This window comes from Varanus komodoensis, unplaced genomic scaffold, assembly GCF_004798865.1.
Source record: "Varanus komodoensis strain SLA01 unplaced genomic scaffold, ASM479886v1 scaffold29_1, whole genome shotgun sequence".
In the NCBI taxonomy this organism is placed as follows: domain Eukaryota; kingdom Metazoa; phylum Chordata; class Lepidosauria; order Squamata; family Varanidae; genus Varanus; species Varanus komodoensis.
This window is the reverse complement of record NW_025335759.1, coordinates 4,263,722-4,282,332: the sequence shown is the minus strand read 5'-3', so window position 1 is coordinate 4,282,332 and position 18,611 is coordinate 4,263,722. Positions and strand designations below refer to the sequence as shown.

At 44.7% G+C, this 18,611-nt stretch overlaps 1 protein-coding gene across 3 annotated transcripts in view; it reads left to right on the top strand.

Moving 5' to 3' along the window:
• Nucleotides 1–18,611, top strand: part of PTPRU (protein tyrosine phosphatase receptor type U) — a 349,047-nt gene that overhangs the window by 208,884 nt on the left and 121,552 nt on the right. For all 3 annotated transcript variants that reach the window (XM_044434925.1, XM_044434924.1, XM_044434927.1), the window contains exons 9-10: nt 9,517–9,626; nt 16,791–16,992. In XM_044434925.1, the coding sequence (XP_044290860.1) occupies nt 9,517–9,626; nt 16,791–16,992 (312 nt within the window). The remainder of the gene's footprint in view (nt 1–9,516; nt 9,627–16,790; nt 16,993–18,611) is intronic.

The window sequence follows — 18,611 nt, the reverse complement described above, 5'->3', positions numbered from 1 at the left end:
GTGATTCAGTTAAGGGCTGGCCCTGCATGTGAACTACTAACAAGGTACAAAATGTGAACCCCCACAAGGGGTGTCCCTGTAATCCCACTGGGGTATTCAGTCGTGAAGGTACTGGCAGTGCTTTTCTCTGAGGGCTACAGTTCCATGCATTGACTAAGAAGCGCACCCAGTCTGTAATGGCAGAGCAAATTGGGGACAAGAAGTCATCTTTCTGGGATGCCTGCAGGGGATCAGTTGAAGCCAGCACATTTCTCCCTGTGCACACAGCTCCTCTGGGCTCCCTTCCCTGTACTGTTGCCTTTTCATCATCAAACTGGCTCTTTGTCAAGTTTTTGGCACTAGCTGGGCATCTCAGAAGCTGAGCTGTTTGAGACCTACTCTGTTCCACATTTATTCACTTCCTGTGGAGATCAATGACATGGAGAGAATGGCATCATTGCTGTCATTTTATTCCTCAAAGTTTCTTCCAAAAAATTAAATAATAGTAGCATTGTCCATGCAGAGGTGGAACAGCTCATTAGCATGCAGACCTCTGCTGCCTGGGCTGTTTCCACCAAGATGATGGACACTTTCTCATAGTGAGTGGTACTTCTTAAGTTGAGTTTCTCAGACTGGCACTGCAACTGGCGCCAGCTAACCACCTGCAATAGAGGCAGAGACTTGAATCAGCTAAGCAGCTATTCACATACTATGTCGTGCCTTCACTGCAGCTCATCCAAACAGGTATCACAGCCATAAGTACAATACAATATACATTACTTTGCCTAGGTCCAAACACAGCCCATGATGAGGTCTTCCTTCTCCTGCTGCTTTTCAGCTTCCAGGGGCCACAGGGCTCAAACCAATGTTGGCTCATGGCTCAAGGTCACCTTGAATTCTAGATCACCTTAAATCTTCTTTCTGTCATTCAGGTTATTAGCTATCCCAATCAGTTTCATGCCATCTGAAAATCTGATCATTATTCCTGCACTTGCTCATCCAAATCATTCATAAAAATGTATTCTAAAATGTACACCTTTAAAATTGCCCACACTTTAGGCCTTGAGGAAAATTCCCGCAGTTTAGGATTCCTGTGAAAGTTGGGAAATTTATGGAAATTTTGCACACCTCCCACATCTGATAACTTCTGATTTGTACTATGTTCCTGTTCATGCAGAATAACAGCAATCACAAATGTATTTATTTGATTTCTATATCATCCTTTAAGCAAGACGGTTGCAAATGAGAGTGCAAATCAAGATAGCATAAGCGGGGGGCGGGGGGGATGCTTGGGCAATCTTCATGAGCTTGAATAGCTCCTATTTGCCGATGCCTAGTTTTGTTGTGCTTTATTCAAGGATCGCTTGCTCATTGCCAGCCTGGTGTAGTGTTTGAAGTGCATTGCTCTGTCCGAGATGGGAAATGCACATGAAGCTGGCTATTTCGTGTCCCCTCTGTTTTGATTCCTCAGGTGCACTGCAAACAGTTGTAATAAAACTGCATTTGCATAGTGCTGAGCACAGGTGAAGCCTGTGCATCTCTTTTCAAGTGCAAATATATATATCTGCCCCAAAGGTTTCTGCAATTTAATAAGTGCTTTGTGTAGGACACCTCAGCGCTGATTAAATTAGCTTGTAAATCAGGTAGAAATGCTTTATTTGTTTGGGTTTTGTGGCAAGTTAGATTGTCCCTTTTCCCTCACCAAATAATAGAATCTGCATGAGCACTGCAGAAATTACCTGTAGATATTTAATGTGCTGTTATCAAGTGGAAAAAATAGATAATTTGTACCCAAGAAGGAGAAAAGACCCAACAAATAACAGTACTAATTGAACGTTTGGTAATTGAATTCTCAAATCAGCTCCTCTTCTAGTCTGCCAATATCTCATCTGTTTCAATGAACAGTTTTACATACATATTCTCCACTGTTCCACATACAAAAATAAGTTTTAAATGTTAATTGTTGCACCAAAGGTCCCTCTCTGAGGCCCAATCCACTGTTGTATATCCATAGAATCGTAGAATTGTAGAGTTGGAAGGGGCCAGAGGGCCATCAGTTCCTCTGGTGCAGGAAACTATCCCCCTCAGATGGCCGCCCAGTTACATCTTGGATTCCTCTACTGTGGGGGAGCCCACAACCTCCCTAGGCCAATGGTCCTATTGTTGTATGGCTTCAACAGTCAGGACATTCCTTCCCGATTTCTAGCCAGAATCTGGCTTCCTGCAATTTGAGCTTGTTAATCATTCCGGATTGCAGGACACAGAATGAGAAGAGATCCTGTCCTTCTGCCTTGTGTCAGCCTTTCAAGTACTTGTAGAGTGCTATCACATCACCCCTCAGTCTTCTCTTCTTGAGGCGAAACGTGCCCAGTTCTCCCAATCTCTCCTCACAGGGCTTTGTTTCCGGTCCCTGGATCATCCCTGTTGCCCTCCTCTGAACCCTTTCCAGCTTGTCTGCATCTTTCTTCAACTGTGGTGCTTAGAACTGGACACAGGACTCCAGATGAGGCCTAAATAGCACTGAGTAAATAGGAACTAGGATGTCACGTGTTTTGGAAGCACTACTTCTATTAATGCAGCCTAAAATAGCATTTGCCCTTTCTGAAGCCACATCACATTGTTGACTCATATTCAGCTTGCGATCTACCACACTTTCAGGATCCTTCTCACCTGCGGCATTGTTGAGCTAATATTTCCCCGTCTTGTAACAATGCATGCGGTCTCTTTTTCCTAGGGTACAGCATTTGACATTTGTCCCTATTGATTTTCATTGAGTTGTTTTCAGCCCAGCACTCCAACCTATCAAGCCTTTCCACTTTTTATACATGCCCTTTTCTGTTTTCATATCATTTCTAAGTGTTTTTGTGAAGCTGCACGGGTTTCTTCTGTTGTCTTCTACCTATTTTCCTTTCTTTACAAAATAGTTTGTAAATTTGCCTTTAGAATTTCCTTTTTAAAAAAAATTCCCACCCATCTCGCTTAAAGGCTCTGTTCTATTTTTTGTTTGTTCTATTAATCCTGCAGTTGTCTGCTTCCCACCCATTTAATGTACAGGAGGTCATTCTTTTGATTAGAAAGAGACTAGAAAAGAACTGGTCCAAAGGCCAGTGTGAAGAAATAGGAGAGAACAAGAAAACCATTTTTCCAGATGATCCATGAAGTCTAAAGGAAATTCAAACCTAGATTAGAAATGCTGGCAGATCAAGAAGGGAACATGCTATCTGACCAGACTTAAATAAAAAGAAGGTGGAACAATATATGGAAGAACTATGCAGAGAAGAACAAATGATGACACACTCGTTTGAAGAGCATTCCTGTGTGGAAGAGCCTGCAGTATTAGAAAGTGAAATGAAAGCAACTTTGAAAGCTCTTGGAAGGAATAACGCACCCAGAATAGTTTGGGTATGAATAGAACTAATCCAATTTGCAGTCGCTAAATTTGTCCAACTCCTAATGACTATGCCAGCAAGTATGGAAAACAAAACAATAGCCTGGATACTGGCAATGCTTAATATACATTCCAATCCCCAAGAAAAGAGACACCAAAGCGAGCCGCTGCTATACAAGTATTGCACTAATTTCCCATGCAAGCAAAGTGATGCTCAAGGTGTTGCAAAAAATAAGTTTAGCTTCTGTAGAGCAAGAAATGAATGATATTTAACTAGATTCCAAAAAAGGAAGAGGCACTTGAGATTACATGCAAATATTCATTGGCTACCATAATGCAACAAATAATTTTAGAACAAGATCTGTCTATGCTGTAGGGATTGTAGCAAAGTCTTTGAGTGTGTGGATCATGAGAAGCTGTGGGTGCTCCTAAAAGAAATGGGTGTGTGTCAGTACTTGATTGTGTTGATGGGCAACCTGTATTATGGGCAAGAAGCTACTGCTAGGACAGAATAAGGAGAAAAAGAATGGTTTTCCATAGGCAAAGGAAACAGACAAGGCTGTATGCTATCTCCCTAACTGTTCAATCTGTACATAGAACATTTCATAAAGCTATTTTAGGATCAGAGGAAGGAGTGAAAATTGGCAGAAGAAATGTCACTAATTTAAGATATCCAAATGATACCATACTACTGGCAGAAACAGCAACAACTTGAAGCCACGCTTGATGAAAGTGAAAGGATTAAGTGCACAAACAGGACTGCTGCTGAACATTAAGAAAACAAAAATAATGCCTATGGAAGAACCGCATGACTTTACCGTCAACAATGAAGAAACTCAAAATGTGAAAGATTTTACATACCTTAGCTCAATCATGCTGAGACTGCAGCCAAGAAAGTCAAAGAATTGGGAAGGCGGCAATGAAAGAAAGAGAAAAGATGATCAGCTGTTAAGGATGATCAGCTGTTTCACTGGAAACCAATTCCAAGGTCATTTTCAGTATTGTGTTCCTAATCACTATGCCTGGGTGGGAAAGCTGGACAGCGAAGAAAACTGACAAAAAGAAGATCAATGTGTTTAAAATGCGGTGCTGGAAGAGACCTTTGCAAATATTCTGGACCAACAGAAAGACAAACAAGTGGCTCCAGGATCAAATCAAACCAGTACTTCCCTGGAAGCAAAAATGGCAAAACTGAAGCTGTAGTACTTGGGCACAAGATTCACCAGAGAAAACAAGGGAAAAGTTGAGGGCAGAAGAAGAGGAAGGCCAACTATGAGATGGATCAATTCCATTAAAGCAGGGGTCTCAAACTCGCGGCCCGCGGGCCAATTGCTGGGACGGGCGGGCCACGGGGAGGGGCCCTGCAGCTTTCAAAGCGCTGGCAGCACCTGAGCCGGCCGCGGGATGAGCGGCCCACCACCACCGCGGTGGTGGAATACTTGGTGCGGCCCAGCCTCACCCAGCCTCTACTTCCAGCGGCCCCCAGGTAAGTTGAGCTTGAGACCCATGCATTAAAGGAAGCCACAGCCTTGAGTTTACACAAGCGGAGCAGTGCTGGCATCTTGGAAGGCATCCATTCATGGAGTCACCATAAGTAAGAGTTGACTCGTCCTACAACTGGTTGTTAATAGTTCAAAATATACTTGAGAAATTGTATTCAGGTCAAGTGGAAGGATGCATGGTTCATAATGGTGCTTTAGTGTTCATGTGCATGTTTTTAGATGCATGACACTTGGCCAGGGGTGGGTAGAAAGCCGACAGGGATCCTTCGGCATTTCTCTGGGTGCTGATGTTAAGTCTGCCTCCACCCATCTCAGCCTGCTCACTAGACTTCACCACCAAACCTGATACTCTCTGGTCCTCATTGATTGCCTTGCTTCTCTTTGTGTTCACTGCCCTTGGCATTCCAGTTGTGCATTCCAGCTGCTTATCTTCTGAATCAGAAGTCAACAACCTGTGCAGGCTATATTATAGAAAGAGTGAATCCAATACCTCCACAGACTGTACTGTGAACTTCATCTCCCATCAGCCCCACCTAATATGGCCAATGGTCAGGGATGTTGGCACTCTCAGTCTGAAACATCTGGAAGACACCTGATTTGAGGCGGAGGTTCTGGAAAATGTCTCTCCTTATCAACCTGATAAATATTGGAAGCCAGATCCAATGAACATCCCTGTTATTCAAGTGAGTTGTGTTGTGTGTCCCATTTAAGTGGGCTGTGTTAAACAACAGGTATGTTTAAGCCTGGACCAGAAAAGGTTGAGTCATGACCCTTCTTTTTGGCTATTGAATTAAGCATCATAATTCATTTTTGGTTAATATTCAGTTTGGCTCTGGCTGACAGTTTACAGACCTCCAGTCTTTGCAACCCAACCGTGGAGTCTGACAAAGCATTAATGCTTACAATAAAATGAATAATAGCTTGAACACAAACAATATTATTCGCATAACCCCTGTAGCCTGTTTCCACCCAGGAAGTTTCAAAAAGGTGCAGCTAATGGGTGTGAATAATGTCTCTGGACTCCCTCATCCTGCTGTTTTACATCAGCACTGTCCTTGTATGTGCTGGGTAATGGTGTGACCCCCTCCCCTCATTTTCTGCTGCCTTTTCTAAAGGGAGTATAATTGCTCTTTTCTGCCTGAAATTAGAGGGTGCCGTAAAGCTCATGGCAGACAAGACTGCCTATGAATAGTGATCTTTGCAAAGGCAATTGCTTGTTTGGTCCCTCCTTAATGACATCCTCAAGACTGGGGAATAAGAGGAGGTGGATGGGGGAATCTCTGCTAAATCAGTGAATATTGGTCCTGGTTATGACTTCCATTTTTTCTGTTGCTATCATGGTGGGCTGTGGATAATTAGAGGGAGCATCAGGGCTCCGCTAATCCAGCCAAATTGCCTGGAGATATTAGAGCTTTACGCAAGGCCCCATCAGTGGCGCTGGAGCAGCTGGTTGCACAAGCTCCAGGCCTGGGGAGATGGCTGCTGCTTTCATCCCTTCTGGTGGAGTTGGATGTGCTCCCTTTGTGGAACACTGATGTGCCAGGTGATGGCATGTAGGGCCTGGGAAGGGTTCAGAACTGGGAAGAACTGATGCATTAAGTGGGTGGAGAAGGACCCTTCCTTGCAGATACAGCCAGTGCTTGTGAGTGCCCATCCCAGCAAGGGGCCATCTAGAGGATGCCTGCCCACCCCGTGAGGTTCTTAGTGGTGGAAGGCTGCAGCAGCAATTGGAGGGACTCACCCTGATGGCCATGTATCATCTCCAGTCTCGAAAGCAGCAAACTTTTCCACATCAGTAGAGAAGCATGAACAGGAGGGTGCTTCTGTCCTAGCTGGGGATTCCCACAGACGTCTAATGGATACAGAATCCTGGACTAGATAGTCCTTTAGTCTAATCCATGCTAGCTCTTGAGTTCCTACTAAATGATGCAAAAGAATTAGCAGAAGTGAAGAGAGGCCACAGTGCAAACACACACAGAGAGACAGTTTTTGTTACCCTGCTTTCCTGCAATTTTTGTTCTCATTTCGACAATATAATTTAGGATTGGAGGCATCAAAGAGGAGCCTATGGGTACAAGTATGCCCTGGGACAACCTCATAAGACTTCCCACCCCTCCTGATTTTAGTTTTATTTCTCAGTATATGGGAGCCTAGCATCCTGCAAAGGGAAGTGTGCTTCTAGAACCATCTGTATTTAGATTCAAAGGTATGACAGCTCAGGTCTGCCCCCTCTCCCCACCCACCCTTTTACTCCACCTATTACTTAGCTTCTTGGGCAAGGGTTTGTTTGTTTGTTTAGTCATAGAATCATAGACTCATAGATTGATAGAATCATAGATTGGAAGAGGCCATCAAGTCCAAACACCTGCTCAATGCAAGAATCAAACTGCCCATCCGGATGTCTACTCAGCCCAGCTCTGCTTAGCTCCCAAGATTAGGCAGGATCAGTCACCCAGGGTATATGATAACTACAGTATATAGAAATCATAGCAGATTTCCTTCTGTGCAACAACTGTTTTGTGACTTTCCGTGCTCATCATGACAGACATTGTGGGAAAGGACTCAAGACATCCTCTCAAGAATCTAAGTGTGCTTATTGAACTGAAAAGGTTGGAGGACCCCTGATTTAAGGCATCATTTTAACATTATTAAACAGTTGGGAACCATCAGAAATCCTTGCTGAACAATTGCAAGGCAGTCCAAGATCTACCAGTAGATCGACTTACTGCCTACTGAGACTCCTAGAGTATGGCAGGACAACTTCAGAGGTGTGATCCAACCATGGGCTGCCTGCTCGAAATGCACCCCACAGCTGCTGAGATAGCCAGACTCTCTTCTGCTTCTCAGCATCTCTCATTTTGCCTTTTGTTAGTGGGTGGACTGTCTTGGCTCAGCAAAATGCAATTAAGCTGTCCTTATAAAATATACATGAGCAAGAATTGCCTGCGGATTCACCAGGCATGTTTTTTGACTGAGTGCTAATTTGTGGAGGATTGAGGGCTCTGTCTGCTGTAATCAGCCCAGAGTGTTCTGGATTATGCAAACACATTCAGGTAATGGTATGATTTTTTTCCCCTGACTGTTAAAATTTCTGTTCTCAACTTGTTCTTTCTAAGTCGATATGAAAGTTCCATTCCCTGGCTGGAAGGATGATTTTTCCAAGACTGGCGTAGTGCACTCCTGGTGTATAGACTTCTCTCAGTGGTCCCAAACTGGCATGGCCAATGGCCAGGAATGCTGGGAATGGTAGTCCGGAACTTCTGGAACAAGCCACTTGGGGGAAGCTGGGCTAAGGAACAAGCTAGGATTGGGGATTCTCAGGTACCAAATACTCATCCATGGGGCTCAGTAAGCAACCCTGGGCCAGTAACCAACTCAACTGGAGAGGCTTGTTGTGAAGATAAAGTAGAGAGGAATAAAGTAATAAAGCATGGTGGTTGCTTCCTGAGGTTGCAGAAGCAACCTTGGACGACCTCACGGAAGTCACAGAGCAGGTGTTATGATAAATAGAGAAGGTTTGGGAGAAAAGAGGCATGGGTCTGCTGTTTCGTGTGGTATCTCCAGGTTGTCATGCTTAATAGCTCAAAGGCCCATGCGGAAAGACAAAAGCAAAAATGAGAAGTGGAAATTACCTCAGTCGCCTTGTCAGCGGCCCAGCAAAGCTCAGGATACTCCAACGCATCTGTGTTTGGAGGTATATGTCTAGCAGAGGACAATCCCATAAGGGACCCCACAAAACTGAAGAGTCACATTTTCACCCTTTCCAAAGGTCAAAGGAGTAGGTCCAGTCATTGATCCTGAGGAAGCATGCTTCATTCCTTAGGGAAATCACAGGTGAGCATAGTTAGGATCGTGGCCTTATTGTAATTCTAAATTTATGAATCATTTCTAACTAGGGGAAAAGAAAAGCACTCTAGTTGTAGAACTCCTTCCCCAGCTTCTTTCTTTCCATAGTTCACCTAGCTGATGAAGACATGATGGTTAATGCCACCCTCTGATGTTTTTATCGCTGTCTAGTTTTGCTGTAATGTAGTTTTTGTAGTGTTATGTTTTTGCTTCTTTGTTGTGTGATGCATTTTCCTCTTACCTTTGATCCATAAATTGCCTCAAGTGCTCTGTCGGGGGATGGGTGATTCTAAAATCACTCTGTAAACAAACAGAGAGAAACACATTGACTTGCAGGTACAACCTGCCTTTCATTCCACCCTCCTGCTGTTTTCAGTGCTGCTTGCACAATGCAAGGTAGGTCTCTCACAAAGCTTCTTCATCTTTACGCTCCTCCACCAGGTGTGTTGGTCTTGAACACTCCAAAGTCTGACCATGTTTCCCATACCTGTTGCGGAAATTCCATGTGCATACCTCTGTACAATCAGATGTCCACATGAAGTTTAGCAACAGTTGTATGTCCAGCTTCTACACTCCACCTGTTCGTGTAGCCATCTGAAATGGGTTTATATTTGGATGCAAAGAACTAAGCAGGGCAGAAAGATGGATGAAGTTGAGGAAGAATGTTGAACATAGCAAGCTTTGGGATTCAATGACAGTTGTGATACTCCCTGTTGAAGTTATACAGTTGCAAAACAGTAAAGTAATAGAGTTTTTTTCTGATTCTTTTCCCATGTTTGGCTTCACTCTTCCCCATTCAAGTCCCTGGAGGCATTGCTTCGGAGTCCCTTACGTTCACACCCCTGGAAGACATGATTTTTCTGAAATGGGAGGAACCAGTGGAACCCAATGGCCTCATCACTCAGTATGAGGTGAGTTACAAAGTTCTCAAGGTGGACCAATTGTGACACTATTTCCCTAGGCTGTGTTACCCAATTAGAGAGGTCTTTATTTAAATTACGTTTTGATGGTATAAAGAAACACATTGAGACTGCCATACAGTAACATATTAGAGGCATTTAAAAATAATCAAACAGGAGTGCAACAAAAAACAACCAAACAATTGAACCATGTACAGTTCATGGCAGCAAGAGACAAAATCACTCAGAACAAAGCTGTGATTGACAAAACCAGTCCATAACAGTTGGCTGTGTTTTTAACACATTCAGCTCATGAATGTTCTGGTTCTGGTTCCGGTTTTGTTTTTGCTTTTGTTTTAACCATGGTCTTATTGTTAGCTGCTTTGAATGCCATTTTTTCTGAGTGGGCAAATGGGATGTTAGACAAACAAACAAAATGGAATGATGCAAAGAACACCACCTGATTCTGAATGGCTTCCTGAAGGCATACAGAAACAGAATTGTGGTAGCCAAGTTTACAAAGGACTGTCCTCTGTTTAAAAGACTGTTCAGTCCAAACACAATTTAAAGATAAAGCATGATCTGAAAGGGTAGTCCGGGGTGTTGGGGTAGCCCATCACCACTGAGTACCTGGGAATTTGTATGAACAGGTCCTCAAGTGAACCTGTTGTCACCTTCTCCATTGTAGTGAGATGTACATCTGTTTATTTTCTAGATCTGGGCTCTCAGAGCGCCCTATCTCTGCCCTCGTGGGCAATGTAGTTCTTTCTACGCCAGCTGTGGCTTTTCAGAGCGGATAGTGGGGGGCTTTCTAGGGACCATGGAGGGGAGGATATGAAGAAGCCCAGCAGTGCCTTCTAGGGATATGTGAGGAATTCATTTAGGTGTGGGAATCCATCATATTCCCTGGGCTCAGCTACCCGGGCTATGGTCCTCTTTGCAGCAGCATGGAACCCACTTTCCTGGTGACCATACCCAGCATTTTTGGGGCACCTGCCAGGAATCAAGCCCCATGTGCTGGACACGCAGCACCTTTCTTCTGCATCAGGTGCAGCTGCCATCTGAACATCCGCAGCGGACACCAAAGAAAGCTGCCAGTTGCACAATGGGAGCGGGGTCCGTGAGCGTTCATGGATTTTCTCTTGGCTTGGCTCCCTTTGGAAGGCTGAGCTGAGCACAAAGGGAAGCTCATGAATGCTTGGAGGGGTGGATCCTGTAGGGCTCATCCTAAACCCCAGAGCCTCAGCCCATCGTCACGAGCAGGGGCAAAAGTCAAAGGGAGCTCAATGAAGAGGCTGTTTCTCTGTTGCCGTCTTGGATTCATCTTGGCCAAAAGTCATAGGCTACCAAAATCACCCATCTGTATCCTTTAAAAGTGAAAGAAATGCATCTCTGTGCTCATTCTGCACTTGATTGGATGCCCATAATCCTCTGAGTTTGGAGCATTATGGGCAGCCTCATGAGATGGTGCCCTTAGGCAATGTTGGCTGGGACATGCTGGGAACCGTAGGCCCTTTTTCTGTCTAAACTAGAGTAGAGTTGGAAAGGGCCAGAGTAAAGGGGGACTAAGACTTCACGTGATCTGGAAGTGCTACTTCTATTAATGCAGCCTAAAATAGGATTTGCCCTTTTTGCAGACATATCACATTGTCGACTCATTCAGCTTGTGATCTACAACAACGTCAAGATCCTGCGCACTTACAGTCTTGTTGAGCCAAGGATTCCCCTTCTTGTAACGATGCATTTGGTTTCTTTTTCCTGGGTGGAAGACTTGGCATTTGTTCCTCCTGATTTTCATTCTGTCATTTTCGGCTCAGTGCTGCAACCTATCAAGACCACCTTGAATCTTCTTTCTGTCTTGCAGGGTATTAGCTATCCCACCCAATATCTGCAAATTTCATAATTGTTTCCTGCATTTCCTTATCCTTATCATGTGTTGAAGAACACTGGCTTGTTCCCCCTCCCCAGCTTGAGAAGGTGCCATTGATGAGCACGCTTTGAGTCTGATTCTGTCGCCAGCTCTGGACCCTCCTGCAAGTTGTTCCATCCACCCATTTTTTGTTGCTTTTAGCATCCCTTACTAGCCTCAGTGAATTCCTAGCTTTGGCCTTCCTGCAATTCCACACTACCTGCCTTTGTAGCCTGGCCTTCTTTCCACTTTCTATACATGTCCTTTTTGTTGTCAGATACTCTCTAAACTTTTTGTGAAGCAACATTGGCTTCTTCTTTGAAATCATGCCTTTGGCATTTCCTTTTTAAAAAAAACCCTACCCTTCTTGAACTCCGTTTTCCGTCAGAGTCACTTGGAATGGGATTTTACTTACAGTTGTTGCGGGTTTATTAATACGGGTTTTCTTGAAATCTAGAGTCGGTGTTTGGCTACATTTGGCTTTTACTTCCTTTAAAATCAAGAATGCAAGCCTGGCACGGTTCCTTTGCCCCAGAGACCCTGCAGCTGCCACTTCGTCCACTAGGTCTTCTCAGTTAGTTAGTATCAAGTCAAGGGTAGCCATTCCACTTGCCCCCTCCTTCAGTTTCTGCTGGAGGACATTATCAACAACACATAGGATTGCTCCTTGATAGATTAATCTATCGATTGAAGTTGTGTATGAGTGAGATCAACATTCTGTGACAAAAGGGAAATTTTGCTTCTAGATGATGCGGACAGACATCATCGCAAGCATCATCTCTGAAGGAGCGTTTGATTTGGTGGGATGAGGAACAGGGAATGCCTTGGTTAAGATGCTGATCACTGTCTGTATGCGCACAGAAGAAGAAGAAGAAAAAGACGACGATGACATCTTTTTGGTTACTGAAACCTTTTAGCCAAGATGTTTTTAGATTGTTTTACTTGATGAACTTCGTCAATGAAATGGCACAGCCTCGCTGTTTTGTCTTCCTTAACCAAGCAGTCTTTCCACAAAATAGCTCTGAGCCAATTTATGACTGCAAAGGGATGGTTCATAAGCTTTATCTTCACCAGCTGTCATTGCCGATCAGAGTGTATAGCAAAAACAAACATCTCATCTGCGCATCATCTGCATTCAAAATATCTGGAAAATGCCAATGGCTGGATGATACCATGCCAAAATCATTTGGAGAGGGATGCGTGCTTTCACCATCCCTGTCATCCCCAGAAGACACTGTTTGAGTTGAATGCACAATGTATTTGTCACACAGTCATCTCACCCAAGCATTATTTGTTCCTGTTTAGAAAGCACAGCTGGAATGTCTCCCTGACCAAAGAGCTTGGAAGGGAAATAGGATCTCTGAGGTTGGCAGGAAACAAAGGGTCAGCCTCTCCTTCCTATATACCATTGTTCCACTCTGGAATCATGCAGTAGGGATAGAAGAGCATTGAAAAACACACGAGCATCTCGTGATCCAAGCTCTGAACATGAACACAAGCACACGTCTGCTGAAAAGATTCCTAAACTGCCCAACATGTGCTCCTGTGCATTTTGTTCCTGCCTCCCAGTTCTGTTCCTGTACATTTCCTAATCAGCACCAATTTCTTCAGTGGGCTGCATAAGCACAGTTTGCACCAATTAAGATATTTGGACATGCTCAATTTGTACAACCTCCCCATTTGCCCAGAGTGAGCATTTACAGAGTGAGAACTGAGTGCCAGCTCTCCCCCAGGTGGTCGCTTTCCTTAGATGGTCCCCAGGGAAAGCGACAGCAGCTGGTTCAGCCGCTCCTGCAGTGCTTTTGGTTGGGTGGGGGGAATCAATTGTCAGCCTAACTGCAGTGCAGAATCTAAGACAAATGCCATGTTTCCAAAACCTTTTGAGCTGTACAGCTGGGCAAATCTCATGGATGATAGCATCATGTCCAGCATCTAGGAGGACCTTTGTATGTCACGAGGAGATGCTGAAGCAATTGATGGAATTGGCTATTTTCCCCACAAGGCATTGTGAGAAGAGCTTTTCTTTGTTTGCTGCACTTAACACAGAAAGAAAAGACTATGTTGTTGGATAGTTTTTTGAAAAGTGTGTTTGTATGTATGTTTTGGTTCCTGCCATGTTCCTTCCCAAATGCATCCAGGCAACACCCATTCTTATCTCATTTTATTTTCATCCTGTGCTGCTGCTCTTTTTGGCATCAACAAAAATTATTAGGGCACAGAAACAGTGGAGTGAAAAAGCTGATCTCTATCTGTGCAGCTTTCCCTGCCATGCCATGGGCAGTTCCTCCTAGAGAACTGACGTGAGCCCCATTGTCATTCCAGACACAAGGTTTTATTTCTTGGAGATTTAAGGACAACTCCTTCCAAAGCAGGAGTAATTCTGTTAGTTCCCCTTTGTTTCAGATGCAGAATTCAAGCGTGCCTTTCATCCTCCAGCTAAAAGTTCTCTGGCATCTCAGTGCTCACTCTGCTTATAAGCCGGTGTTTGGCTGAACCACTTCAAAGACTGGAGGAAGGACACGGCATATTTCCCTCCTGCATAAAATCATTCCTTATACCTAGAAAACTAGATGACAAGGAGAAGGGCTCTAGGTACTTGTCGAAACATTTTCTGCAGAGTATAGTGAAGCATTCCTCTGTGAATGCTTGAAGAATGAAGGCTGCACCACCAGATGGCTCCTTGCGTGACACACGCAATGCGAACAGAGGGGGGCGTCACTGCTTGTGCAATGGATGTACGGGGCTCAGCTCCTGGTGAGCGCCACACTGGCCGGGAAGTTTGACTCATGGTCCCAAGAAAGCGGGCCAGAGTCTGGGGAGCTGAACCTCACTGATTCCTCCCGCTCGGTGTTGTCAATAGTAGGCTAGATGGAGCAATGATCTGACTGTCGTATCTGGTAGAAGCAGGCAGCAGCTTTCCAATGAAGCGGTCAATAATTCCCTGGAGCACTGTGGGAAGTGTCTTGGAGTCCTTCCAGAGACTGTGAAACTGGAAAAGGACCACTCCCAGACTCATTCTGGGAGGGGCCTTTCACGTGTCCTATAATGCCCCAAAGTGGTACTTTTGGGTGGGTCTTGAGGGGAAATTACAATGGTGGTTCCTGATGAAACCGCCCTGTACACACACATAGAAAGGGTGGCCCAGGGCAGGCATCATGGAGCATCACAGGCAGCTGCCTGGGGATGCCTGAGTCTGCCATGGAACTATTGGAAAGAAGGGGGGAAGGCAGGAAAAGAGAACAATGAGTTATGTGCAATTTAATCTTTGCACATGTGTCAGCCCTTGTGCTTAATGTGGAATGAATCTGAGTAATGGCCCTTGTGTAATAGCAACCGAATTAGTGTTTAGGAAACAAGTCTGACCTCTACCCATCACCCTGTACAATAGCACATCAGACAGTTGGCAGCAGTCAAAGCATAACTGTGCAAAGCAAAAAGCCACCTGTGGGAAGGTGCTAGGCTCGTGTGTTCTCCTCCTCTCCTCCTTCCACATGACTGCAAAGAGAAACAGATTTCTGCTTCAGCTTTAGCAGACTCCCTGTTTGTTGTTATGTGCAAACTAGGAAATGGGGAAATAACTTGGGGTTTGTTGATGGCTTGTTTAGGAATTGGTTAGACTCCTTGCTTGTTTAGGAGTTGTCTAGACTAGACTCTTCCCTGCTCAGTCCTAAACACCTTACCAACACCCAGTGGCTTCCTCAGTGGAGAAAGTCTCTGTTCATGTCCCCCACTGTCATTTCTGATCTGTGATCAAAGCACTCATGTGCAGAGTAATCTCTGTGGTTATCTCTGATCACAGCTTGGACACAACAGCAGGGATTTCCCTAGGAAGCAGGGCTGGAAAGCAAGCCGTACTTCCTGAAGGAATCCTGGAAGGCTGTGTGGGTCAGATGGGCGACTTTTGCCAGCTTTCCCCTTGACCGGAGCCTATTTTAAACCACATTCCCTGGTGCATATGTAACAACAAACCAGAAGCCTCTTAAAGTCAAAACTGAGGTTTTGGGATTCCTTCTCCTGGTCATGCAGGGCAGGAATGGGGTGGGAATGCATAAACCGAGACTTTTTGTGGGCTCCTTGCTGTTCACACATACAGCACTGTGTCCTGCTTTGCACTGTAGGGCAGAACAGCCAGTAAGAACAAATCTAAGAAATAACTCAATGCATGAGCAAGCCGATCACTGCTTGAAGGGGAAACCACATGCAGCAGTAACGGAGCACCCTGGGAAGCTGACCAATGCTTTAAATGAGGAACCATGCTCAGTGTCGTCACCTTTTCAGTCCATCTGTTTTTAAACAAAAAGCTGGTGAGGGGCAGTGAGGAAAGAATGATGCTCTTAAGAACAAAATAAACCTCATCTCTACGTCTTGAATGATACAGTCCTATAAATTCTATATTTCATGGTTGTAAATCCCCAAACTTGGAGGCTTATGATCCTCCTATGCAGGTCGGGAGGAGCAGGAGGGACCATCCATGCCTGCCCATCTTCTTCTCTGTGGTTTTTGCTAGACAGCACTTTTCCCTCTCATCTAGCAATGGCATTTCTAAGCAGGAGACAGCCTGGTTGAGGCTCGGAATAGCTCATATCTTGGCTTTTCCAGTCTTTTCCTCTCTCTGCTTACTGAAATGCCAGCTCTCCCCACCTTTGGAGGTCAAGTTGTGATCCAAAAGCCAGTGTGGTGTACTGGTTAAGAGCGTGGGACTGGAACTCAGACGATCTGGGTTCAAGTCCCCGCTCAGCCATGGAGCCAACTGGGTGACTTCGGGCCAGTCACAGACTCTCAGCCCAACCTACCTCACAGGGTTGTTGATGGGGATAAGATGGAGGAGGAGAATGATGTAAGCTGCCTTGAGCCCTTTGTAGGAAAAGGCAGGATATAAATTGAAAAAAAAAAGTTCCTAACTTTGGTAGCCGGCAACCATGGCTCTTTCCACACCAGCTGCCAAAGGGAGTGGGAGTGGGTGGTGGATCTCTTCCTCTTCCTTCCCTGGGTTGGAGTATTGTCTCTGACCCGGAAACAGGAATTCCAAACAATGCAACACTGTCAGAGGCCATGGGAGTGCTCCATCCATGAACTGGGAACAGTTAACACCAAGGCTGTGATCTGAACTGGCATGCAGAATAACAGGTTGGAAAATGGCGTATGTCTTGATGCTGATATTGCCCTCAAGAGACAAGGACACCTTTGGAAAAGGGAATACTACCTGTAAAAATACAATGAGAGAGAGCATGTATCCTTTTGTTTTAAAGTCTGTCCCTTTATCATAGATCAGCTACCAGAGCATTGAATCTTCTGACCCAGCAGTCAATGTGCCCGGCCCACGACGCACTGTCTCTAAGCTCCGAAATGAAACCTACCACGTGTTCTCCAACCTGCATCCTGGGACAACCTACCTCTTCTCAGTGCGGGCACGAACTGGCAAGGGCTTTGGCCAAACTGCTTTAACTGAGATCACCACCAACATCTCAGGTAGGTGAAGTGGAGGCCCCGCCCCCAGTGATCTAGGCTTTATCCAAAGATAGGGCATGGCCTGAGCATTGGGAAGTCTGCCATTGGAGGTGAATAGACCATGGCTTTGAATATACTGCTGTCTGGTAAGCCCAGGGAAGTAGTTTTTTTCTGTTCTTTTTCAAAATTGGATGAGTGTGCAGAGCTGTGCTTCTGTTGACATGTGCGTGATGTGCGGTCATAGAAAGGTTGCAAGGCTCCATGCCAGTTGCTTAGTCAAGGAGACCTGCTTTAAGTATCCCAGGCAATGGTTGCCATTTCATTGGATGAACTTGCGCATGTCTTCAACGTCTTCTCCTGTTTACTTCTACTCTTTTTTGTTATCCTATTCTTTCTTTTTGGTTGGTGTTGACTCATGTTCCTTCCGAGGGTATCCCTGCCCAGCATGTACCATGAGTTTTCTGCCTTCATCCATACCTTGCAATCTTGGTGTTGCAGTTCTAAATAGAAATACAACTGCTCCTTATGGACTAAGGTGTTCTGGGAACCTTACATTTCCAGGCCCAGGGGTGGCTGGGGTGCTCCTCATGCAGAATTCCAAGTGGCAGAGAAAGATGTCTCACACAGAGTTCTGCAATGAGATTTTTCACTGCTGCTGTCAGAGAAATAGGAAGGGAAGGCAATTTTAGAATTTAAGGTTGACCCTCCCTTGCTCCAGATTTCATCTCAGAAGTACTACAAGATATAAATGCAGAAGGAGCTGTAGACCTGAGTGCCCACTGAGGCTTGCCTGGTACCATCCTTACTATCTTTTTGATACCGTCTCAAGACTTTTCTCTACCCCAGGGCATTTAATTAGTCGAGGCTTTGCTGTTTGTTTTTAATACTGGTTCCATCAGGTTTTCTCTTGCTAAAGTTATTGGAATTTTATATTTAAATGTGGTTTTAACTGTGATGTTTTCATTTGCAGTTTTCATTTTTTGTATGGTGTTTTTTCTTAACTCTTTTCTATTCTGCATTTTTAAACTGTGTTTTAATGGATTGTTGTAAGCTGCCCAGAGAGCTTCAGCCATTGGGTGGCATAGAAGTTAAATAAACAACATAAACATGAGCTCAGAAAACCAAATAAACCATATTCCATTATTTTAAAAGAAAAATAGATTGATTGCTGATCTGATCCTTGATACTGAGGGAGTTCCTCTGTTACATTTTCTCTAAAGCAAGAGTGCAGAACCACGTCACCAGAGCAAAGGCAGGTTATGATTGATAATATCAATAGAAGTCTTTTCATTACAATCCCCAGTACAAACAGCTGTGGGCCACAGTAGACTAGTTTGGGTGTTAAATGCCAAAGTGGGAGTACAACATTCTGCCATATGGTTCTGCATGGGAGTTTTCTCCATCAGCTCTGGGTCGACGCAAGTGAAGTCATAGAAACATAGAAACAGAGCGAGTCAGAAGGGGCCTCCTGGGCCATCTAGTCTTTAAGAGAACAATGCATCCTCAGGATGCTGCAGGATCAGTGCTGGATTAATGCCCCAGCTATACAATCAAGGGAGTTTTTGTAAGCAAAGGGCTGAACACATTTCATTGCAACTTCCTGGACAGGCTCAGAAAGGGAAGAGAGCTCAGTTTCCACA